This window comes from Bombina bombina, chromosome 2 (assembly GCF_027579735.1).
Source record: "Bombina bombina isolate aBomBom1 chromosome 2, aBomBom1.pri, whole genome shotgun sequence".
NCBI lineage: Eukaryota > Metazoa > Chordata > Amphibia > Anura > Bombinatoridae > Bombina > Bombina bombina.
The window spans coordinates 1,245,904,096-1,245,931,208 of record NC_069500.1 but is presented as its reverse complement, the minus strand read 5'-3'; the positions used below and the strand labels follow the sequence as shown (position 1 = coordinate 1,245,931,208).

The 27,113-nt window shown below is 42.2% G+C and overlaps 1 protein-coding gene across 1 annotated transcript in view; it reads right to left on the bottom strand.

The window, feature by feature from the left end:
• PDS5A (PDS5 cohesin associated factor A) overlaps positions 1-27,113 on the bottom strand; it is a 1,179,407-nt gene that overhangs the window by 753,577 nt on the left and 398,717 nt on the right. The window contains exon 12 of the mRNA XM_053700274.1: positions 4,588-4,669. Coding sequence (XP_053556249.1) covers positions 4,588-4,669 — 82 coding nt within the window. The remainder of the gene's footprint in view (positions 1-4,587; positions 4,670-27,113) is intronic.

Sequence of the window (27,113 nt, the reverse complement as noted above, 5' to 3'; positions counted from 1 at the left end):
TCCCTCAAGGGACTTTTCCTTAGGATGCAATATCCAAAAGTGGCAGACTTCAGTGTGTTAGGTTCCACTCCAAGCAGGTGCAGGCAGGTAAAATCACTCACAAGAGTATTTTTTAAAAATTAAAAAGTTCTATTTATTAAAAACAAATTAAAATACATATACAAAGGAGTGAACTAGGGGCATACAGTCAAGCCCCCTGTAAATGCAACACGTTTGCATATGTATTTTAATTTGTTTTTAATAAATAGAACTTTTTAATTTTTAAAAAATACTCTTGTGAGTGATTTTACCTGCCTGCACCTGCTTGGAGTGGAACCTAACACACTGAAGTCTGCCACTTTTGGATATTGCATCCTAAGGAAAAGTCCCTTGGTGGTGAGCTGACACACCTTACCATAATATGCCAGCTTGCTCCTACTAGCACATAAGTGTGCTCATCTAATTGTCATGTATTCACCGTTCATCGCCGTGTCGCCGCGGCTCCCGGATCTCTTCTGGTTCCTACGTCACGTTGCTAGGCAACGTGACGCATTCTCTGACAGCCCCTGTGACGTAACGGCCTCTCTCTGCTTTTAAATCTCGGCGGGAGATTTACTCGGGGCCCGTTTGTTCGCTTCTGCCGGACCCTACCTATGTGAGTTATATTTTTGGAGTCTGAACCTATCCCTCATGACCTTGTTTGGCCTATATCTCTTGCCTACTAATCTTTAGCTAATAAGGACATAACATTTGTTTGCTGACAATCCTGCTTAAAGGGACATTAACATTTGTTTGTGAACACCTGCTTAAAGGGACTTTATCTTTGCTTGCTTTAATCCTGCTAATAAGGACATAATCATTTGTTTGCTGAGAATCCTGCTTAAAGGGACATTAACATTTGTTTGTGAACACCTGCTTAAAGGGACTTTATCTTTGCTTGCTTTAATCCTGCTAATAAGGACATAATCATTTGTTTGCTGAGAATCCTGCTTAAAGGGACATTAACGTTTGTTTGCGGACACCTGCTTAAAGGGACTTAATCTTTGCTTGCTTTAATCCTGCTAATAAGGACATAATCATTTGTTTGCTGACAATCCTGCATAAAGGAACTTTAACTTTTGTTTTCTAACAACCTGCTTAAAGGAACATTATTTGTTTGTTACAAATCCTCAAGAAAGAAACATTATTATTTGTTCTCTGATAACCTGCTTAAAGGGACATTATTTTGGTTTGTGTCAATTTCTCTGAGAAAGGAACGCTATCTCCTGTAAATCAATTCTGTCCTCAAGAAGATATATTGAATTGCTATTCTTTTGGAAAGTTCTTATATCCTGCTTATTTTGTTTCCTGAGTGGGTCACGTCCTGGATATTTCTCAGTGTGCCAGCGTGTGTTTTAATATCCACGCTAGCAGTTGGGTTAAATCCTGAACTGACTTAATACGGCTGACACTAATATGCGAGTACCCAATCTATCTTTGTGCTAAGTCAAACACCATATCCTTTGTGATCTGCACAATTTGTTGCTTTTCCTACTACAGTTAATGACTGATATCCTCTGTGGGTGAGCTGTCACACCTGATAAAATCTGCAGCCTGTCCCTACAAGCACATAGGTGTGCTCCAGAGCCTTGTGAGTACCCATTTGGCTTTTTTCTGTGGCTTTATGCTTATTTGACGATACTACACATGAGGCGCCCCTTTGTTTTGTCTTTTATATAGCATCTCTGGACCATTGTTGGTGAGGAGGAGGCTGCCATCGTTGGGAAGATACACTTCTTAATCTGAAATTGAACTTTCCTTTAACATGCCAAATTGCTGGCAATTCTAATTGTATTTACATGCTTATATATCATTGAGGTGATCACTAGCAATTTACTAGCGCTCACCCTTTTGTTGTGTAGATAGGTAATTCTCCCTCGTAGGGGAAAATACAGAAAACAGACATTTTTAACAGAGGACTAAAATGTCCAACAACTTCCGAAAAAGTAATAAAGAGTATCAATCCCAGAAGGCTCCCAACGGATATAAATAAAATATAAGGCAACCCGGAGGTTAACGCCCAAAAAGACACAGGCCTACCCGGCAGGACTAGCCAAACTGAGCCCTATCACACAAAACTGGGAAAGATCTCAAACAAATGACAATCAGGAGATTACTTCCCCACATGTCTAATGAGGTGCGCTATTTAAATTATTAGACTGAAATTCCCCTATCTGGTAACGATAGGCTCATTCAATAACTGAAAAACATGTCTGAGCAACACGCGAAAACTGGTTGACAGGCGTCAACGAGGCCACTCCGGATTCATCACGGGAAACAGAATCTTAAATCAAATTAATCTCATTATCAGAATCCTCTGTAACTGAATTTGAAATTAACACAGTCCCAGCATCAGAATCCTCCATAACTGGATAGAGGATATTTAAATATGGACTAAAGTAGTGAAAACTAAAAAGGCACCTGACACCCCCTCCTATGACCAGACCCCTGCGGACTAGAAAATGCCCTTAACCACATGGTCTGGAAAGTAGCCACGCCCGAACACAAGGTGAACCGTACAGTCCAAACAAGCGTGCTCAAACAAAAGGCAGCGTCATTTCCAAAGGCCTCAATGTTCCAACCACGAGCCCAGTAAACATTGCACATAAGCAGACTGAATCACATAAACATGATTATAAACCACCCCCCCTGTTCAATAACCCCCCTCAAGAGATATTAGCCTTGATTCCAAGATACTAAAAGAGACTCACTGAAACCCTTATGTATAGTTAGGCCCGCAAGGTGGTAGCCTCTAGGGAAACATTCACATTACAGTACATTGCAAATAAAGTAAAATGAAACGATCTTACCGGAATTTATGCTGTGGAACAGGAACACGGCCCTTCAAGTGTGACGGATAGTAGCATCGCCTCCACCATGGACTTGAGAGAAGAAATCAGGCAGCGAAGAGAAGTTTGAAAACGCGGATTGCTTGAGGAGCTGTTAATGAGTCGGGATGTTTTCGCAGAAAGAAACTCCCTGCATCTCCAGACTCCAACTTTCATCCAAGCCCTCACTGAGAGACTGACAAGACTACTTAAAACTCCTGTCCCATGCCGAAGAATACTACTACCCTCCATAAGAGAAAAAAACAAAAATTAAAAAAAATTCTGACACTTCTCTGCCATTTTCCTGGGACGAAAGGCAAAGAATGACTGGGGGATGAGGGGAGTGGGGTTGTCTTTGCCTCCTCCTGGTGGCCAGGTTCTTATTTCCCAAAAGTAATGAATGCAGCTGTGGACTCTTTCCATTTAAGAAGAAAAAGGGATTATCAATCTTTTTAAACAATAACATTTTTCAAATAGACTTGTCCCTTAAAACTGAGTGCTAAGCTGGATTTAAGTTTAGTTTTTTTGTTTTTATTTATATATAAAAAAAAAAAAAAAAAAAAAAAAAAGATTTTTTTTTACTCCCCCCAGATCCCCAAGACTTATACTATTGGAAAGGTTAGGCGATTACCTTTCCAATGGTGGGTCTTGGGGGTCTGTAGCTGCTTAGATGACTGAGATACAGGTTTCTAAGCAGCATGCCCCCTTTCCCTATCTTGTCCGTTGTAATTTTTAAATAAACATGTAACGGGAAGCCCTGGCGATTTTTTTTTTTTTTTTTTTTTTATTAAACTGTATGTATTGCAATTGCTGTATACGTGCATGCTTTACACAGAAAATTTTAGGACAACTAGACTATTATACCATTATTATTAGCATAATTAAAAATGGTGCCAGAATGACAACTCTTTACTGGGTCCTGGAAGCAATAACATACTATAACAGATTTATGCTAAAAAGAAAAGCTGTCTTTATTATAACTAAAAACTAATACATAATTACTTCACATAAAAAAATTACATAAACCTGACATCCAAGTACTGAACAGTTTGGAAACCCAAAGGGTACAGGGAACTGGAAAATAGAAACTGAATGTAAGCAGTAAGAGGAGAGGGTATATATATAAGTGAGGGCTTCCACTCTTTCGAACTTCTCAGAAACATTCTACCCACTAGAAAAGATAGCAAACTTCAGAGCCCTGTGTACGTCATTGTACACATTGAATGCTACATCAATGTAGGGGCTCAATTCTGGGGAGAGAGACATGTCCTTTTAATTATCAAAAACATTGTGCATGAGCAATATGTCAATGATGATCTCAAAGTCTAAGCTGCTATATACCGCTGCATATAAACTTGTTTTCCTATCAGTCAAACTTGTACAAATCGAATTACACTCAGACAGAAAAGATGGCACATTAAAAAGTAAAAACGTGGATCATTAAGTCTTTATAGAAAGATTAGCATAATTGTGCAACACTAACAATATAGAAATCAACATCAAATGTAAGGCTCTTTAAAAATACAAGTCGACTTAGGATAAAAATTGCCATAAATATTTATTTAATGTCAATGACGACAATTATACAGGGTCATATGTGTTTGACAAGTCATTTATATCACTGCAGTGAGCTACAAATGTAAGATCTTCACATCTAAACATACACAAACCGTATGATGGAAACTATTGATTTTATGGAAGAAATTATTGGAATGGGAACTAAGATATGCATAATACTTACAGTGGGTTGCTTATGTAAATCAAGAAGCTCTCGCACATGGCTTCTCAGCATATTCTGGCATTTCCACATCTCATTAAGTGCTCTGCGGCAGACAAAGGAAAAAAACAATAATGTTTATATATAATACAAACTTAAAGGGACAGTAAACACCTTGCATTGAAAAGACATTTGTGTTGTAGTGTTATAGAATATCAGGCTAAACGTTTTTTTTAACAGACGCCACCCCCCACTTGCCTTACATGGAAAAGTCGATATGAGTTGGAGTGTGCAGACAAGGCCGGCCATTGTCATTAAATTAGTATAAAGTATGTGTTTTACTGTTAACTTTCCCCAATTGGCTTTAGCCGATAGCCTTTCTTTGTCTGCAGTGTGGATTTATAGCTCAGAGAATTAAAAAATCCATAATTTCCAGAGCTAAATTACATGAAAAGGTGTTAAAATATATAATGAAAGTATATTGCAAAGTAATGCTTAAGTAAACAATTTATATTAAAATCTCAAATTGTTTACTGCCCCTTTAACTTAGAAGAAGCCCCATACTGTTTTTATATGCTTTACCTAGTTTGAAATTTTTCTTTGCTTATAAAAAAATATTCTCCCATTATAAGTACCAGATCAGTTAACAATTAACTGTTTATTTCTCTAATGGCACATTACATGCATATTACCATCAATACTGGGCTTTGCACCTGGATTTGTGAGCATTAAAAAGGTGTGCATGTGCGGATAATTACTTATGCAAGCAAAGGGGCTTGAGGAGGGACAACAGGTGCTCCTATTTGTTGCCAAAAAGCTTGCCCGTTTCCATGGGGGTTAAGGTCACAAGGTTTGTGAAAGCTTCAGCATTATACTGTGCACTGCTTTAGTCAGGTGCCATGTGACTCTGCCCCCTACTGTGCACAAATGCATTCAGTAGAAGCAATGGCCTGGATAGCACCTTTCATATATGAAAATGCCCAGGGGGGAGCTTGCTGCAAAAAAAATATGCCTGAATTAAAGGGTTTAATGGGGGTTAAAACAGAAACCGTTTTTCAGTTAAGCTTTGGCTGCATTATATATTTAGAAACTTATTTAGTTCATACTGTTTTATGTCCCTTTAAAAAGGGACATAACAGGTACTAACTCGCATGAAAAAAAACAAAAACATTTTATGCTTACCTGATAAATTTCTCTCTTTCCAGATATGGTTAGTCCATGGCTTCATCAATTTCTGTTGGGAATATCACTCCTAGCCAAGAGGAGGAGGCAAAGAGCACCAGAGCAAATCTGTTAAGGGACATGAAACCCAAATTTTTTATTTCATGATTCAGAGAGAAAATTTAATTTGCTTCCTTCTCTTGTTATCCTTTGCTGAAAAGTTTATATAGGAAAGCTCAGGAGCAGCAAATAACCTAGGTTCTAGCTGCATATACTGATTGTCATTGGCTCACGCATGTGTTCTGTTGATACCAAGACAATGAAACAAATTAGATAATAGAAGTAAATTAGAAAGTTGTTTAAAATTGTATTCTCTATCTGAATCATGAAAGGAAAATTTTTGGTTTCATGTCCCTTTAAGTCTCATTTCCCTTCCCACAACCCCCAGTAATTCGACCGAAAGGAAATGAAGAAAAAAGAAGCAACACAAAGTGTAGAGGTGCCTGATATCTAGACAAAAATAACTGTCTTAAAATAAAGGGTGTCACCATGGACTCACCAAAACCGAAAAGAAACAAAATTTATGCTTACCTGATAAATTTCTCTCATGTGGTGTATCCAGTCCACGGGTTCATCAATTACTTGTGGGATATTCTCCTTCCCAACAGGAAGTTGCAAGAGGACACCCACAGCAGAGCTGTCTATATAGCTCCTCCCCTAACTACCACCCCCAGTCATTCGACCGAAGACAAGCAAGGAAAAGGAGAAACTATAGGGTGCAGTGGTGACAGTAGTTTAAAAATAAAAAACAACTGCCTTAAAGTGACAGGGCGGGCCGTGGACTGGATACACCACAAGAGAAAGAAATTTATCAGGTAAGCATAAATTTTGTTTTCTCTTGCAAGGTGTATCCAGTCCACGGGTTCATCCATTACTTGTGGGATACCAATACCAAAGCTTTAGGACACGGATGAAGGGAGGGACAAGGCAGGAACTTAAACGGAAGGCACCACTGCCTGCAAGACCTTTCTCCCAAAAATAGCCTCCGAGGAAGCAAAAGTATCAAATTTGTAGAATTTAGAAAAAGTATGAAGCGAAGACCAAGTCTTACAAATCTGTTCAATAGAGGCCTTATTTTTAAAAGCCCATGTGGAAGCTACTGCTCTAGTGGAATGAGCTGTAATTCTTTCAGGAGGCTGCTGGCCAGCAGTCTCATAAGCTAAACGGATTATGCTTCTCAGCCAAAAAGAAAGAGAAGATGCCGAAGCCTTTTGGCCTCTCCTCTGTCCAGAGTAGACAACAAACAATGCAGATGTTTGACGAAAATCCTTAGTAGCTTGTAAATAAAACTTTAAAGCACGAATCACATCAAGATTGTGTAATAGACGTTCCTTCTTTGAAGAAGGATTAGTACACAGTGACGGAACAACAATCTCCTGATTGATATTCTTATTAGATACCACCTTAGGAAGAAACCCAGGTTTGGTACGCAAAACTACCTTATCTGCATGGAAGATCAGATAAGGGGAATCACACTAAGGCAGATAACTCTGAAACTCTTCGAGTCGAAGGGATAGCTACCAAAAACAGAACTTTCCAAGATAAAAGCTTGATATCTATGGAATGCAGAGGTTCAAACGGAACCCCTTGAAGAACTTTAAGAACTAAATTTAAACTCCATGGTGGAGCAACAGGTTTAAACACAGGCTTGATTCTAACTAAAGCCTGACAAAACGCCTTAACGTATGGAACATCTGCCAGACGCTTGTGCAGAAGGACAGAGCAGAAATCTGTCCCTTTAAGGAACTAGCTGACAATCCCTTCTGCAATCCTTCTTGGAGAAAGGATAATATCCTAGGAATCCTGACTTTACTCCATGAGTAACCCTTGGATTCACACCAATGAAGATATTTACACCATATCTTATGATAGATTTTCCTGGTGACAGTCTTTCGAGCCTGAATTAAGGTATCAATGACCGACTCGGAGAAACCACGTTTTGATAAAATCAATCGTTCAATCTCCAAGCAGTCAGCCGCAGAAAAATTAGATTTGGATGTTTGAAAGGACCTTGGAGTAGAAGGTCCTGCCTCAGCGGCAGAGTCCATGGTGGAAGGGATGACATGTCCACCAGATCAGCATACCAAGTCCTGCGTGGCCAGGCAGGTGCTATCAAAATCACCAAAGCTCTCTCCTGCTTGTTCTTGGCAATCCGACGAGGGAGGAGAGGAAATGGTGGGAACACATAAGCCAGGCTGAAGGACCAGGGCACTGCTAGAGCATCTATCAGCGCTGCCTGAAGATCCCTTGACCTGGACCCGTAACAAGGAAGCTTGGCGTTCTGACGAGACGCCATCAGATCCAGTTCTGGTTTGCCTCATAGTTGAATCAGCTGGGCAAATACCTACGGATGGAGCTCCCACTCCCACCGGATGAAAAGTCTGCCGACTTAGAAAATGCGCCTCCCAGTTCTCTACTCCTGAGATATGGATAGCTGAGAGATGACAAGAGTGAACCTCTGCCCATAGAATTATCTTTGAAACCTCCAACATTGCCAGGGGGCTTCTTGCTCCCCCCTGATGGTTGATATAGGCTAGTCGTGATATTGTCCGACTGTAATCTGATGAACCTGACCGCAGCTAGTTGAGGCCAAGCCTGAAGAGCATTGAATATCGCTCTCAGTTCCAGAATGTTTATCGGAAGGAGGGCTTCCTCCTGAGTCCACAACCCTGAGCCTTCAGGGAGTTCCAGACCGCGCCCCAGCCCAGAAGGCTTGCATCTGTCGTCACTATAGTCCACTCTGGCCTGCGGAAACTTATTCCCCTGGACAGATGGACCCGAGATAACCACCAGAGAAGAGAATCCCTGGTCTCTTGATCCAGATTTAGCAGAGGGACAAATCTGTGTAATCCCCATTCCACTGTTTGAGCATGCAAAGTTGCAGTGGTCTTAGATGTAGGCGGGCAAACGGAACTATGTCCATTGTCACTACCATTAGGCCGATTACTTCCATACACTGAGCCACTGACTGCCGAGAAGTGGAATGAAGAGCAAGGCAGGAAGTTAGAAGCTTTGATAACCTGACATTCATTTCTACTGAATCTATCAGTGTTCCTAGGAAGGAAACTCTTGTGAGAGGGGAGAGAGAACTCTTTTCTTCGTTCACCTTCCACCCGTGAGACCTCAGAAAGGCCAGAACAATGTCCGTATGGGACTTGGCGATTTGAAAAGTCGACGCCTGTATCAGAATGTCGTCTAGGTAAGGAGTCACTGCTATGCCCCGTGGCCTTAGAACCGCCAGTAGGGAGCCTAGAATCTTCGTAAAGATTCTTGGTGCCGTGGCTAACCCGAAGGGAAGAGCCACAAACTGGTAATGCCTGTCTAAGAAGGCGAACCTGAGGAACGGATGATGATCTCTGTGAATCGGAATGTGGAGATAAGCATCCTTTAAGTCCACGGTAGTCATATATTGACCCTCCTGGATCATAGGGAGGATGGTTCGGATAGTCTCCATCTTGAAGGATGGGACCCTGAGAAATTTGTTTAGGATCGTGAGATCAAAGATTGGTCTGAAAGTTCCCTCTTTTTTGGAAACTATAAACAGATTTGAATAGAAGCCCTGCCCCTGTTCCTCCCTTGGAACTGGGTGGATCACTCCCATAACCAGTAGGTCTTGAACACAACGTAAGAATGCCTCTCTCTTTATCTGGTTTGCAGATAATTGTGAGAGATTAAATCTCCCCTTTGGAGATGAAGCTTTGAAGTCCAGAAGATATCCCTGGGAAACAATCTCTAATGCCCAGGGATCCTGGACGTCTCTTGCCCAAGCCTGGGTAAAGAGAGAAAGTCTGCCCCCTACTAGATCCGGTCCCGGATCGAGGTCTACTCCTTCATGCTGTCTTAGAGGCAGTCGCAGGTTTCTTGGCCTGCTTCTCCTTGTTCCAAGCCTGGTTAGGTCTCCAGACTGGTTTGGACTGGGCAAAATTTCCCTCTTGTTTTGCATTAGAGGAAACAGAAGCTGCGGCACTCTTGAAGTTTCGAAAGGAACGAAAATTATTCTGTTTGGTTCTTAACTTATTGGACCTATCCTGAGGAAGGGCGTGACCTTTTCCTCCAGTAATATCAGAAATGATCTCCTTCAGACCGGGCCCGAATAGGGTCTGTCCCTTGAAGGGGATGTTAAGAAGCTTAGACTTTGAAGTAACGTCTGCTGACCAGGACTTAAGCCAAAGCGCCCTACGCGCCAAAATGGCAAAACCTGAATTCTTAGCCGTTAGCTTGGCTAAATGAAAAATGGCGTCAGAAATAAAGGAGTTAGCTAACTTAAGAGCTTTAATTCTGTCTAGAATATCGTCTAGCGGGGTCTCTACCTGTAGAGCCTCCTCAAGAGACTCAAACCAAAAAGCCGCTGCAGCAGTAACTGGGGCAATGCATGCAAGAGGCTGGAGAATAAAACCTTGATGTATAAAAATTTTAAGGAGACCCTCCAATTTTTTATGCATAGGATCTAGGAAAGCACAACTGTCCTCGACGGGGATAGTTGTACGCTTAGCTAGGGTAGAGACTGCTCCCTCCACCTTAGGAACCGTCTGCCATGAGTCCCGTATGGCGGCATCTATGGGAAACATCTTTTTGAAAGCAGGAGGGGGAGAGAACGGCACACCTGGTCTATCCCATTCCTTAGTAATAATTTCCGAAAACCTCTTAGGGACTGGAAAAGCATCAGTGTAAATAGGCACTGCAAAGTATTTGTCCATTTTACACAATTTCTCTGGAACCACAATGGGGTCACAGTCATCCAGAGTCGCTAAAACCTCCCTAAGCAATAAGCGGAGGTGTTCAAGCTTAAATTTAAACGCTGTCATTTCAGAATCAGACTGAAGTAACGCCTTCCCTGAGTCTGAAAGGTCACCCACAGATAGAAGCTCACCTGCCTCGGCTTCTGAGTATTGTGAGGGTATATCGGACACAGGCATTAAAGCGTCAGAAAGCTCTGCATTAGTTCTAGCCCCAGGGATGTCTCGCTTTCCTTGTAGCCCTGGCAGTTTGGAGAATACCTCTGAGAGGGTAGCATTCATAACTGCCGCCATGTCCTGTAAGGTAAAAGAATTAGACGCGCTAGATGTCTTTATAGTTTATAGAAATATCAGTACATTTGGTACACATTCTAAGAGGGGGTTCCACAATGGCTTCCAAACATATTGAACAAGGAGTTTCCTATATGTCAGACATGTTTAACAGACTAGTAACGAGACAAGCAAGCTTGGAAAACACTTTAATAAAGGTGAAACAGCAATTAATCAAAAACGTTACTGTGCCTTTAAGAGAAAAAAAACTAAAACTTAAACTGCAAAACAGTGTAAAAATATAGTAAAGTCTTTGAAATTTTTACATTGTGTGTAAGGGACTAAAGCAACATTGCACCCACTTGCAAATGGATGATTAACCCCTTAGGCCCCAAACCGGATTGAAAAACGTTAAGTCAATTGAGCACCTTGCCACAGCTCTGCTGAGGCTCCTACCTGCCCTCAAATACGATTTTGTGCAGAAATACCACCTTTGAAATGGTCCTCCGATGCCAGAGAAAAACCTCTAGGGAAGCTGGATGTCTCAGTCTGAATTAAAACTGCGCAGTTAGAGTGCTAAAATAGGCCCCTCCCACCATGTACTGGATGTTAGAAGGGCCTTAAGAAAATACTCCTAGGAGTATCTGACTAGCCATGTGGAAACTAGGCCCCAAATAAAGACTTATCTCCCTCAGAGAAAAAACTTCCTATTTATGAAATCATGTAAACGTTTTGTCACTAAGTAATATGATTATTAACATGAGTATTGCCCTGTTTTGTAAGCATGATCCCAGTCGCTGTTAAATCACTGCATCAGGCTTACGTCAAATACACAAGGCTCTGTCAGTATTTTCTAGAACTTATTCATCTCTCTAGAAATAAAAATACTGAACATACCCCAAAGCAGGTAATCTGCAGACCGTTCCCCCAACTGAAGTTTTCCCATATTCATCAGTTATGTGTGAGAACAGCAATGGACCTTAGTTACAAACCGCCAAGATCATCAAACCTCCAGGCTGAATTCTTCCTCTAATTTCTGCCTGAGAGTAAAACAGTACAACACCGGTACCGTTTAAAAATAACAACTCTTGATTGAAGGTAAAACTACAAGTCACCACATATCTCTTGATACTTCCTTTCTTGTCGAGAGTTGCAAGAGAATGACTGGGGGTGGCAGTTAGGGGAGAAGCTATATAGACAGCTCTGCTGTGGGTGTTCTCTTGCAACTTCCTGTTGGGAAGGAGAATATCCCACATGGATGAACCCGTGGACTGGATACACCTTACAAGAGAAAAGAGATTAATCAGGTAAGCATAAATTTTCTTTTCTTTAATAAGATATGGTGAGTCCACGGCTTCATCAATTACTGTTGGGAACCAATATCCAAGCTAGAGGACACAAATGAATAGGGAGGCCTAAACAGGACAGACAGGGAGACCTAAACAGAAGGCACCACACTGCTTGAAGAACCTTTCTCCCAAAAGAGGCATCAGCCAAGACAAAATCAAATTTATACAATTTGGAAAAAGTATGCAGAGAAAACCAAGTTGCAGCCTTGCAAATTTGTCCCATAGAAGATTCATTTTTGAAAGCCCAAGAAGAGGAAACAGCTCTCGTGGAATAAGCCGTATTTTCTCAGGAGGTTGCTGTCCAGCAGTCTCAAAAAAAATACGAATTATACTTCTCAGAGAGAAAGAGAAGTAGCAGTAGCTTTCTCACATTTACGTTTCCCAGAGAAACAAACACTGGCGAAGAACCGTAGTCGCCTGTAGATATAATTTAAGAGCACGCACAACATCCAAGTTGTGCAACAAAAGTTCCTTATGAGGCGGATTAGGCCATAGAGAGGGAACAAACATTTCCTGATTAGTATTGCAGTCTGAAAACACTTATGGAAGAAAACCTAACGAAGTATGAAAAAATATAATTTATGCTTACCTGATAAATTTCTCCTGTAGTGTAGTCAGTCCACGGGTCATCCATTACTTATGGGATTATAACTCCTCCCTAACAGGAAGTGCAAGAGGATCACCCAAGCAGAGCTGCTATATAGCTCCTCCCCTCTACGTCATATCCAGTCATTCGACCGAAACCATACGAGAAAGGAGAAACTATAGGGTGCAGTGGTGACTGGAGTTTAATTAAAATTTAGACCTGCCGTAAAAACAGGGCGGGCCGTGGACTGACTACACTACAGAAGAAATGAATTTATCAGGTAAGCATAAATTATATTTTCTCCTGTTAAGTGTAGTCAGTCCACGGGTCATCCATTACTTATGGGATACCAATACCAAAGCTAAAAGTACACGGATGACGGGAGGGACAGGCAGGATCTTTACACGGAAGGAACCACTGCCTGTAGAACCTTTCTCCCAAAAACAGCCTCCGAAGAAGCAAAAGTGTCAAATTTGTAAAATTTTGAAAAAGTGTGAAGTGAAGACCAAGTTGCAGCCTTGCAAATCTGTTCAACAGAGGCCTCATTCTTAAAGGCCCAAGTGGAAGCCACAGCTCTAGTAGAATGAGCTGTAATCCTTTCAGGAGGCTGCTGTCCAGCAGTCTCATAGGCTAAACGTATTATGCTACGAAGCCAAAAAGAGAGAGAGGTAGCCGAAGCTTTTTGACCTCTCCTCTGTCCAGAATAAACTACAAACAGGGAAGAAGTTTGACGAAAATCTTTAGTTGCCTGCAAATAAAATTTCAGGGCACGGACTACGTCCAAATTATGCAAAAGTTGTTACTTCTTTGAAGAAGGGTTAGGGCACAATGATGGAACAACAATCTCTTGATTGATATTCTTGTTAGTGACTACCTTAGGTAAGAACCCAGGTTTAGTACGCAGAACTACCTTGTCTGAATGAAAAATCAGATAAGGAGAATCACAATGTAAGGCCGATAACTCAGAGACTCTTCGAGCCGAGGAAATAGCCATTAAAAACAGAACTTTCCAAGATAACAGCTTGATATCGATGGAATGAAGGGGTTCAAACGGAACACCTTGCAGAACGTTAAGAACTAAGTTTAAGCTCCACGGCGGACCAACAGTCTTAAACACAGGCTTAATCCTAGCCAAAGCCTGACAAAAAGCCTGAACGTCTGGAACTTCTGCCAGACGTTTGTGTAAAAGGATAGACAGAGCTGAAATCTGTCCCTTTAACGAACTAGCAGATAAACCCTTTTCTAAACCCTCTTGTAGAAAAGACAATATCCTAGGAATCCTAACCTTACTCCATGAGTAACTCTTGGATTCGCACCAATATAAGTATTTACGCCATATTTTATGGTAAATTTTCCTGGTAACAGGTTTCCTAGCCTGTATTAAGGTTTCAATCACTGACTCCGAGAATCCACGCTTTGATAGAATCAAGCGTTCAATCTCCATGCAGTCAGCCTCAGAGAAATTAGATTTGGATGTTTGAAAGGACCCTGAATCAGAAGGTCCTGTCTCAGAGGCAGAGACCATGGTGGACAGGACGACATGTCCACTAGATCTGCATACCAGGTCCTGCGTGGCCACGCATGCGCTATTAGAATCACAGATGCTCTCTCCTGTTTGATCCTGGCAATCAATCAAGGAAGCATCGGGAAAGGTGGAAACACATAAGCCATGTTGAAGACCCAAGGTGCTGTCAGAGCATCTATCAGCACCGCTCCCGGGTCCCTGGACCTGGATCCGTAACAAGGAAGCTTGGAGTTCTGGCGAGACGCCATGAGATCCAGATCTGGTTTGCCCCAATGATGAAACAGTTGGGCAAACACCTCCGGATGAAGTTCCCACTCCCCCGGATGAAAGGTCTGGCGACTTAGAAAATCCGCCTCCCAGTTCTCCACGCCTGGGATGTGGATCGCTGACAGGTGGCAAGAGTGAGACTCTGCCCAGCGAATTATCTTTGAGACTTCCATCATCGCTAGGGAACTCCTTGTCCCTCCCTGATGGTTGATGTAAGCCACAGTCGTGATGTTGTCCGACTGAAACCTGATGAACCTCAGAGTTGCTAACTGAGGCCAAGCCAGAAGAGCATTGAAAATTGCTCTTAATTCCAGAATGTTTATTGGAAGGAGTCTCTCCTCCTGAGTACATGATCCCTGAGCAGGCGCGCAAATGGTACTATGTCCATTGCTGCTACCATTAAGCCGATTACCTCCATGCACTGAGCCACTGACGGGTGTTGAATGGAATGAAGGACACGGCAAGCATTTAGAAGTTTTGATAACCTGTCCTCCGTCAGGTAAATTTTCATTTCTACAGAATCTATAAGAGTCCCTAGAAAGGGAACTCTTGTGAGTGGCAATAGAGAACTCTTTTCTACGTTCACCTTCCACCCATGCGACCTTAGAAATGCCAGAACTAACTCTGTATGAGACTTGGCAGTTTGGAAACTTGACGCTTGTATCAGAATGTCGTCTAGGTACGGAGCTACCGCTATGCCTCGCGGTCTTAGTACCGCCAGAAGAGAGCCCAGAACCTTTGTAAAGATTCTTGGAGCAGTAGCTAACCCGAAGGGAAGAGCTACAAACTGGTAATGCCCGTTTAGGAAGGCAAATCTTAGATACCGGTAATGATCCTTGTGAATCGGTATGTGAAGGTAGGCATCCTTTAAATCCACTGTGGTCATGTACTGACCCTCTTGGATCATGGGTAAGATGGTTCGAATAGTTTCCATTTTGAACGATGGAACTCTTAGGAATTTGTTTAGGATCTTTAAGTCCAAGATTGGTCTGAAGGTTCCCTCTTTTTTGGGAACCACAAACAGATTTGAATAGAATCCTTGACCGTGTTCCGACCGCGGAACTGGGTGGATCAATCCCATTAGTAAGAGGTCTTGTACACAGCGTAGAAACGCCTCTTTCTTTATCTGGTTTGCTGATAACCTTGAAAGATGAAATCTCCCTTGTGGAGGAGAAGCTTTGAAGTCCAGAAGATATCCCTGAGATATGATTTCCAACGCCCAGGGATCCTGGACATCTCTTGCCCAAGCCTGGGCAAAGAGAGAAAGTCTGCCCCCTACTATATCCGTTTCCGGATCGGGGGCCCTCACTTCATGCTGTCTTAGGGGCAGCAGCAGGTATTCTGGCCTGCTTGCCCTTGTTCCAGGACTGGTTAGGTTCCCAGCCCTGTCTGTAGCGAGCAACAGTTTCTTCCTGTCTTGGAGCGGAGGAAGTTGATGCTGCTCCTGCCTTGAAATTACGAAAGGCACGAAAATTAGACTGTTTAGCCTTTGGTTTGGCCCTGTCTTGAGGCAGGGCATGGCCCTTACCTCCAGTAATGTCAGCGATAATTTCTTTCAAGCCGGGCCCGAATAATGTCTGCCCTTTGAAAGGAATATTAAGCAATTTAGATTTAGAAGTCACATCAGCTGACCAGGATTTAAGCAACAGCGCTCTGCGCGCTTGAATGGCGAATCCGGAGTTCTTAGCCGTAAGTTTGGTTAAGTGTACTACGGCATCAGAAATAAATGAATTAGCTAGCTTTAAGGGCTTTAAGCTTGTTCATAATCTCATCCAATGGAGCTGTGCTAAGGGTCTCTTCCAGAGACTCAAACCAGAATGCCGCCGCAGCAGTGACAGGCGCGATGCATGCAAGGGGTTGTAATATAAAACCTTGCTGAACAAACATTTTCTTAAGGTAACCCTCTAACTTTTTATCCATTGGATCTGAAAAAGCACAGCTATCCTCCACCGGGATAGTGGTGCGCTTAGCCAGAGTAGAAACTGCTCCCTCCACCTTAGGGACCGTCTGCCATAGGTCCCGTGTGGTGGCGTCTATTGGAAACATTTTTCTAAATATAGGAGGGGGTGAAAAGGGCACACCGGGTCTATCCCACTCCTTGTTAACAATTTCTGTAAGCCTTTTAGGTATAGGAAAAACGTCAGTACACGCCGGTACCGCAAAATATTTATCCAGCCTACATACTTTCTCTGGAATTGCAACCGTGTTACAATCATTCAGAGCCGCTAATACTTCCCCTAGTAATACACGGAGGTTCTCAAGCTTAAATTTAAAATTTGAAATCTCTGAATCCAGTTTACTTGGATCATATCTGTCACCCACAGAATGAAGCTCTCCGTCCTCATGTTCTGCAAATTGTGACGCAGTATCAGACATGGCTCTACCATTATCAGCGCACTCTGTTCTTACCCCAGAGTGATCGCGTTTACCTCTTAATTCTGGCAATTTAGATAGTACTTCAGTCATAACATTAGCCATGTCTTGCAAAGTGATTTGTATGGGCCGCCCTGATGTACTTGGCGCCACAAAATCACGCACCTCCTGAGTGGGAGGCGAAGGTACTGACACGTGAGGAGAGTTAGTCGGCATAACTTTCCCCTCGTTGTCTGGTGATATTTTTTTAACATATAAAGTTTGACTTTTATTCAAAGTAACATCTATACATTGTGTGCACAAATTTCTATTGGGCTCCACATTGGCTTTTAAACATAGTGAACAAACAGATTCATCTGTGTCAGACATGTTTAAACAGACTAGCAATAATACTAGCAAGCTTGGAAAAAACTTTTAAATAAATTTACAAGCTATATAAAAAACGCTACTGCGCCTTTAAGAAACATAAAAATGTGACACAGTTGAATTAACAATGAACCAAATATGTTAAAACAACCAAATTTTAACAGAAAATGTATAAAGTTAGCAGAGGATTGCACCCACCAGCAAAAGGATGATTAACCCCTTAATACCCAAAACGGATAACAGTTGAAATAATAAACGTTTTTATCACAGTCAAACACACTGTCACAGGTCTGCTGTGACTGATTACCTCCCTCAAAACTAGTTTTGGAGACCCCTGGGCTCTGTAGAGACGTCCTGGATCATGGAGGAAGAAATAGGAAGACTGTGACAAAATTTTTACTGCGCAATAAAGCGCTAAAATAGGCCCCTCCCACTCATATTACAACAGTGGGGAAGCTCAGTAAACTGTTTTTATGCAGAAAAAAACGACAGCCATGTGGTAAAAATCATGCCCATAAAGTTTTATCACCAAGTACCTCAGAAAAAACGATTAACATGCCAGTAAACGTTTTAAAATTGAAAATTATGAAGTGTTATTAATAAGCCTGCTGCTAGTCGCTTTCACTGCAGTGCAGGCTCAAATATTACTTTAATATTGACAGTATTTTCTTAGTGAAATTCCATTCCCCAGAAATACCTCAGAGTATACATACATACATATCAGCCTGATACCAGTCGCTACTACTGCATTTAAGGCTGCACTTACATTACATCGGTATTAGCAGTATTTTCTCAGTCAATTCCATTCCTTAGAAAATAATTTACTGCACATACCTCCTTGCAGGTGGGCCCTGCATGCTATCCCCTGTTCTGAAGTTACCTCACTCCTCAGAATGGCCGAGAACAGCAAGTGGATCTTAGTTACGACCGCTAAGATCTTAGAAAACTCAGGCAGATTCTTCTTCTAATGCTGCCTGAGAACAAACAACACACTCCGGTGCCGTTTAAAATAACAAACTTTTGATTGAAGAAATAAAAACTAAGTTTAACACACCACAGTCCTCTCACACGTCCTATCTTTAGTTAGGTGCAAGAGAATGACTGGATATGACGTAGAGGGGAGGAGCTATATAGCAGCTCTGCTTGGGTGATCCTCTTGCACTTCCTGTTAGGGAGGAGTTATAATCCCATAAGTAATGGATGACCCGTGGACTGACTACACTTAACAGGAGAAACATAATTTATGCTTACCTGATAAATTTATTTCTCTTGTAGTGTATCCAGTCCACGGATCATCCATTACTTATGGGATATTCTCCTTCCCAACAGGAAGTTGCAAGAGGATCACCCACAGCAGAGCTGCTACATAGCTCCTCCCCTAACTGTCATATCCAGTCATTCGACCGAAAACAAACAGAGAAAGGAGAAACCATAGGGTGCAGTGGTGACTGTAGTTTAATTAAAATTTAGACCTGCCTTAAAAGGACAGGGCGGGCCGTGGACTGGTTACACTATAAGAGAAATAAATTTTTCAGGTAAGCATAAATTATGTTTTCTCTTGTTAAGTGTATCCAGTCCACGGATCATCCATTACTTATGGGATACCAATACCAAAGCTAAAGTACACGGATGATGGGAGGTACAAGGCAGGATTAAGCGGAAGGAACCACTGGCTGAAGAACCTTTCTCCCAAAGACAGCCTCCGAAGAAGCAAAAGTATCAAATTTGTAAAATTTGGAAAAAGTGTGAAGCGAAGACCAAGTCGCGGCCTTGCAAACCTGTTCAACAGAGGCCTCATTTTTAAAGGCCCAGGTGGAAGCCACAGCTCTAGTAGAATGAGCTGTAATCCTTTCAGGGGGCTGCCGTCCAGCAGTCTCATAGGCTAAACGTATTATACTCCGAAGCCAAAAAGAAAGAGAGGTTGCCGAGGCCTTCTGACCTCTCCTCTGTCCAGAGTAAACAACAAACAGGTTAGATGTTTGGCGAAAATCTTTAGTAGCCTTTAAGTAAAACTTCAAGGCACAGACTACGTCCAGATTATGTAAAAGACGTTCCTTCTTTGAAGAAGGATTAGGACACAATGATGGAACAACAATCTTTTGATTGATATTCTTGTTAGAAACCACCTTAAGTAAAAACCCAGGTTTGGTAAGCAGGACTACCTTATCTGCATGAAAAATCAGATAAGGAGAATCACATTGTAAGGCAGATAGCTCAGAGACTCTCCGAGCCAAGGAAATAGCCATCAAAAACAGAACTTTCCAAGATAAAAGTTTAATATCAATGGAATGAAGGGGTTCAAACTGAACTCCTTGAAGAACTTTAAGAACCAAGTTGAAGCTCCAAGGGGGAGCAACAGGTTTAAACACAGGCTTAATTCTAACCAAAGCCTGGCAAAATGCCTGGACGTCTGGAACCTCTGCCAGACGCTTGTGCAAAAGAATAGACAGAGCAGAAATCTGTCCCTTTAAGGAACTAGCTGATAATCCTTTGTCCAAGCCCTCTTGGAGAAAAGACAATATTCTAGGAATCCTAACCTTACTCCATGAGTAATTCTTGAATTCACACCGATAAAGATATTTACTCCATATCTTGTGGTAGATTTTCCTGGTAACAGGCTTTCGTGCCTGTATTAAAGTATCAATGACTGACTCTGAGAAGCCACGCTTTGATAGAATCAAGCGTTCAATCTCCATGCAGTCAGTCTCAGAGAAATTAGATTTGGATGATTGAAAGGACCTTGTATCAGAAGGTCCTGTCTTAGAGGCAGAGTCCATGGTGGAAAGGATGACATGTCCACTAGGTCTGCATACCAAGTCCTGCGTGGCCACGCAGGTGCTATCAGAATCACCGATGATCTCTCCTGTTTGATTTTGGCAATCAGTCGAGGGAGCAGAGGAAACGGTGGAAACACATAAGCCAGGTTGAAGAACCAAGGCGCTGCTAGAGCATCCATCAGCGTTGCTTCTGGGTCCCTGGACCTGGATCCGTAACAAGGAAGCTTGGCATTCTGGGGAGACGCCATGAGATCCAACTCTGGTTTGCCCCAACGATGAATCAACTGAGCAAACACCTCCGGATGGAGTTCCCACTCCCCCGGATGGAAAGTCTGACGACTTAGAAAATCCGCCTCCCAGTTCTCCACGCCTGGGATATGGATTGCTGACAGGTGGCAAGAGTGGTACTCTGCCCAGCGAATTATTTTTGAGACTTCTAACAACGCTAGGGAACTCCTGGTTCCCCCTTGATGGTTGATGTAAGCCAGAGTCGTGATGTTGTCCGACTGAAATCTGATGAACCTCAGTATTGCTAACTGAGGCCAAGCCAGAAGAGCATTGAATATCGCTCTTAACTCCAGAATATTTATTGGAAGGAGTTTCTCCTCCTGAGTCCACGATCCCTGTGCCTTCAGGGAATTCCAGACTGCACCCCAACCTAGAAGGCTGGCATCTGTTGTTACAATTGTCCAATCTTGCCTGCGAAAGGTCATACCCTTGGACAGGTGTACCCGAGACAACCACCAGAGAAGAGAATCTCTGGTCTCTTGATCCAGATTTAGCAGAGGGGACAAATCTGTGTAATCCCCATTCCACTGACTCAGCATGCATAATTACAGCGGTCTGAGATGAAGGCGCGCAAACGGCACTATGTCCATTGCCGCTACCATTAAGCCGATTACCTCCATTCACTGAGCTACCGAAGGGCGCGGAATGGAGTGAAGAACACGGCAAGCATTTAGAAGTTTTGATAACCTGGACTCCGTCAGGTAAATTTTCATTTCTACAGAATCTATAAAAGAGTCCCTAAGAAGGAGACTCTTGTGAGTGGGGATAGAGAACTCTTTTCCTCGTTCACTTTCCACCCGTGCGACCTCAGAAATGCCAGAACTATCTCTGTATGAGACTTGGCAACTTGAAAGCTTGACGCCTGCATCAGGATGTCGTCTAGATACGGAGCCACCGCTATGCCTCGCGGTCTTAGAACCGCCAGAAGTAAGCCCAGAACCTTTGTAAAGATTCTCGGAGCTGTAGCCAACCCGAAGGGAAGAGCTACAAATTGGTAATGCCTGTCTAGAAAGGCAAACCTTAGAAACTGATGATGATCTTTGTGAATCGGTATGTGAAGGTAGGCATCCTTTAAGTCCACTGTGGTCATGTACTGACCTTCTTGGATCATGGGTAGGATGGTCCGAATAGTTTCAATTTTGAAAGATGGAACTCTGAGGAATTTGTTTAAGATCTTTAGATCCAAAATTGGTCTGAAGGTTCCCTCTTTTTTGGGAACCACAAACCAATTCGAATAAAAACTCTGTCCTTGTTCCGTCCGCGGAACTGGATGGATCACTCCCATAACTAGGAGGTCTTGCACACTGCGTAGGAATGCCTCTTTCTTTATCTGGTTTGCTGATAACCTTGAAAGATGAAATCTCCCTCGTGGAGGAGAAGCTTTGAAGTCCAGAAGATATCCCTGAGATATGATCTCCAACGCCCAGGGATCCTGAACATCTCTTGCCCACGCCTGGGCGAAGAGAGAAAGTCTGCCCCCTACTAGATCCGTCGCCGGATAGGGGGCCGTTCCTTCATGCTGTCTTAGAGGCAGCAGCAGGCTTTCTGGCCTGCTTGCCTTTGTTCCAGGACTGGTTAGGTTTCCAGGCCTGCTTAGATTGAGCAAAAGTTCCCTCTTGTTTTGAAGCGGAGGAAGTTGATGCTGCACCTGCCTTGAAATTTCGAAAGGCACGAAAATTAGACTGTTTGGCCTTTGATTTGGCCCTGTCCTGAGAAAGGGTATGACCCTTACCTCCAGTAATGTCCTCAACCGGGATAGTAGTACGCTTTGCTAAAGTAGAAACTGCTCCCTCCACCTTAGGGACTGTCTGCCATAAGTCCCGTGTAGTGGCGTCTATTGGAAACATTTTTCTAAATATAGGAGGTGGGGAAAAAGGCACACCCGGTCTATCCCACTCCTTGCTAATAATTTCTGTAAGCCTTTTAGGTATAGGAAAAACATCAGTACACACCGGTACCGCATAGTATTTATCCAGCCTACACAATTTCTCTGGTACTGCAACTGTGTTACAGTCATTCAGAGCAGCTAATGCCTCCCCAAGCAACACACGGAGGTTCTCAAGCTTAAATTTAAAATTAGAAATCTCTGAATCAGGTTTCCCCCAATCAAAGATGTCACCCACAGACTAAAGCTCTCCGTCCTCATGATCTGCATATTGTGACGCAGTATCAGACATGGCCCTTACAGCATCTGCGCGCTCTGTATTTCTCCTAACCCCAGAGCAATCGCGCTTGCCTCTTAATTCAGGCAACCTGGATAATACCTCTGACAGGGTATTATTCATGATTGCAGCCATGTCCTGCAAGGTAATCGCTATGGGCGTCCCTGATGTAATTGGCGCCATATTAGCGTGCATCCCCTGAGCGGGAGGTGAAGGGTCTGACACGTGGGGAGAGTTAGTCGGCATAACTTCCCCCTCGACAGAATCTTCTGGTGATATTTCTTTTATAGTTAGAGACTGATCTTTACTGTTTAAGGTGAAATCAATACATTTAGTACACATTCTCCTATGGGGCTCCACCATGGCTTTCAAACATAATGAACAAGTAGTTTCCTCTGTGTCAGACATGTTTAAACAGACTAGCAATGAGACTAGCAAGCTTGGAAAACACTTTAAACAAGTTTACAAGCAATATAAAAAACGTTACTGCACCTTTAAGAAACACAAATTTTGTCAAAATTGGAAATAACAGTGAAAAAAGGCAGTTACACTAACGAAATTTTTACAGTGTATGTAACAAGTTAGCAGAGCATTGCACCCACTTGCAAATGGATGATTAACCCCTTAATACCCAAACTGGAATAATAAAAGACAAAAACTTTTTTTTTTTTTTTTTCTCACAACTGCCACAGCTCTACTGTGGCTTTTTTCCTCCCTCAAAAACGACTTTGAAGCATTTTGAGCCCTCCAGAGATGTCCTGGATCATGCAGAGGGAAACTGAATGTCTCTGTCAGTATTTTTAGATGCACAGAAAGCACTAAAAAAAGGCCCCTCCCACTCATATTACAACAGTGGAAAGCCTAAGGAAAACATAATTTATGTAAAAACTTACCTGATAAATTCATTTCTTTCATATTAGCAAGAGTCCATGAGCTAGTGACGTATGGGATATACATTCCTACCAGGAGGGGCAAAGTTTCCCAAATCTCAAAATGCCTATAAATACACCCCTCACCACACCCACAAATCAGTTTAACGCATAGCCAAGAAGTGGGGTGATAAGAAAAAAAGTGCAAAAGCATAAAAAATAAGGAATTGGAATAATTGTGCTTTATACAAAAAAATCATAACCACCACAAAAAAAGGGTGGGCCTCATGGACTCTTGCTAATATGAAAGAAATGAATTTATCAGGTAAGTTCTTACATAAATTATGTTTTCTTTCATGTAATTAGCAACAGTCCATGAGCTAGTGACGTATGGGATAATGAATACCCAAGATGTAGATCTTCCACGCAAGAGTCACTAGAGAGGGAGGGATAAAATAAAGACAGCCAATTCCGCTGAAAATAATCCACACCCAAAACAAAGTTTAAATCTTATAATGAAAAAAACTGAAATTATAAGCAGAAGAATCAAACTGAAACAGCTGCCTGAAGTACTTTTCTACCAAAAACTGCTTCAGAAGAAGAAAACACATCAAAATGGTAGAATTTAGTAAAAGTATGCAAATACCAAGTTGCTGCTTTGCAAATCTGATCAACCGAAGCTTCATTCCTAAACACCCAGGAAGTAGAAACTGACCTAGTAGAATGAGCTGTAATCCTTTGAGGCGGAGTTTTACCCGACTCGACATAAGCAAGATGAATCAAAGACTTTAACCAAGACGCCAAAGAAATGGCAGAGGCCTTCTGACCTTTCCTAGAACCGGAAAAGATAACAAATAGACTAGAAGTCTTTCGGAAATTTTTAGTAGCTTCAACATAATATTTCAAAGCTCTAACTACATCCAAAGAATGCAACGATCTTTCCTTAGAATTCTTAGGATTAGGACACAATGAAGGAACCACAATTTCTCTACTAATGTTGTTAGAATTCACAACCTTAGGTAAAAATTGAAAAGAAGTTCGCAACACCGTCTTATCCCGATGAAAAATCAGAAAAGGAGACTCACAAGAAAGAGCAGATAATTCAGAAACTCTTCTAGCAGAAGAGATGGCCAAAAGAAACAAAACTTTCCAAGAAAGTAATTTAATGTCCAGCGAATGCATAGGTTCAAACGGAGGAGCTTGAAGAGCCCCCAGAACCAAATTCAAACTCCAAGGAGGAGAAATTGACTTAATAACAGGTTTTATACGAAACAAAGCTTGTACAAAACAATGAATATCAGGAAGACTAGCAATCTTTCTGTGAAAAAGAACAGAAAGAGCAGAGATTTGTCCTTTCAAGGAACTTGCAGACAAACCTTTATCCAAACCATCCTGAAGAAACTGTAAAATTCTCGGAATTCTAAAAGAATGCCAAGAAAAATGATGAGAAAAACACCAAGAAATGTAAATCTTCCAGACTCGATAATATATCTTCCTAGATACAGATTTACGAGCCTGTAACATAGTATTAATCACAGAGTTAGAGAAACCTCTATGACTGAGAATCAAGCGTTAAATCTCCATACCTTCAAATTTAAGATCCTGATGGAAAAAAGGACCTTGCGATAGAAGGTCTGGTCTTAACGGAAGAGTCCACGGTTGGCAAGTGGCCATCCGGACAAGATCCGCATACCAAAACCTGTGAGGCCATGCTGGAGCCACCAGCAGAACAAACGAGCACTCCTTTAGAATCTTGGAAATCACTCTTGGAAGAAGAACTAGAGGCGGAAAGATATAGGCAGGATGATACTTCCAAGGAAGTGACAATGCATCCACTGCCTCCGCCTGAGGATCCCTGGATCTGGACAGATACCTGGGAAGCTTCTTGTTTAGATGAGAAGCCATCAGATCTATTTCTGGAAGTCCCCACATTTGAACAATCTGAAGAAATACCTCTGGGTGAAGAGACCATTCGCCCGGATGTAAAGTTTGGCGACTAAGATAATCCGCTTCCCAATTGTCTATACCTGGGATATGAACCGCAGAAATTAGACAGGAGCTGGATTCCGCCCATACCAGTATTCGAGATAATTCTTTCATAGCCAGAGGACTGTGAGTCCCTCCTTGATGATTGACATATGCCACGGTTGTGACATTGTCCGTCTCAAAACAAATGAACAACTCTCTCTTTAGAAGAGGCCATGACTGAAGAGCTCTGAAAATTGCACGGAGTTCCAAAATGTTGATCGGTAATCTCACCTCCTGAGATTCCCAAACCCCTTATGCTGTCAGAGACCGCCAAACAGCTCCCCAACCTGTCAGACTTGCATCTGTTGAAATCACAGTCCAGGTCGGAAGAACAAAAGAAGCCCCCTGAACTAAACGATGGTGGTCTGTCCACCACGTGAGAGAGTGTCGTACAATCGGTTTTAAAGATATTAATTGAGATATCTTTGTATAATCCCTGCACCACTGGTTCAGCATACAGAGCGGAAGAGGTCACATGTGAAAACGAGCAAAGGGGATCGCGTCCGATGCAGCAGTCATAAGACCTAGAATTTCCATGCATAAGGCTACCGAAGGGAATGATTGAGACTGAAGGTTTCGACAAGCTGAAACCAATTTTAGACGTCTCTTGTCTTTCAGAGACAGAGTTATGGACACTGAATCTATCTGGAAACCTAAAAAAGGTTACCCTCGTCTGAGGAATCAATTAACTTTTTGGTAAATTGATCCTCCAACCATGTTCTCGAAGAAACAATACAAGTCGATTCGTATGATTCTGCTAAATGTGAAGACTGAGCAAGTACCAAGATATCGTCCAAATAAGGAAATACCACAATACCCTGTTCTCTGATTACAGACAGAAGGGCACCGAGAACCTTTGTAAAAATCCTTGGAGCTGTTGCTAGGCCAAACGGTAGAGCCACAAACTGGTAATGCTTGTCTAGGAAAGAGAATCTCAGAAACTGAAAGTGATCTGGATGAATCGGAATATGCAGATATGCATCTTGTAAATCTATTGTGGACATATAATGCCCTTGCTGAACAAAAGGCAGAATAGTCCTTATCGTTACCATTTTGAATGTTGGTATCCTTACATAATGATTCAATATTTTTAAATCCAGAACTGGTCTGAAGGAATTCTCCTTCTTTGGTACAATGAAAAGATTTGAGTAAAACCCCAGCCCCTGTTCCAGAACTGGAACTGGCATAATTACTCCAGCCAACTCTAGATCGGAAACACATTTCAGAAATGCTTGAGCCTTCACTGGATTTACTGGGACACGGGAAAGAAAAAATCTTCTTGCAGGAGGCCTTATCTTGAAACCTATTCTGTACCCTTGTGAAACAATGTTCTGAATCCAAAGATTGTGAATCGAATTGATCCAAATTTCTTTGAAAAATCGTAATCTGCCCCCTACCAGCTGAGCTGGAATGAGGGCCGCACCTTCATGTTGACTTGGGAGCTGGCTTTGGCTTTCTAAAAGGCTTGGATTTATTCCAGACTGGAGATGGTTTCCAAACTGATACTGCTCCTGTAGGGGAAGGATCAGGCTTTTGTTCCTTATTGTGACGAAAGGAACAAAAACCATTAGTAGACCTAAATTTACCTTTAGATTTTTTATCCTGTGGTAAAAAAGTTCCTTTCCCCCCAGTAACAGTTGAAATAATAGAATCCAACTGTGAACCAAATAATTGATTACCCTGGAAAGAAAGGGAAAGCAAAGTTGACTTAGAAGACATATCAGCATTCCAAG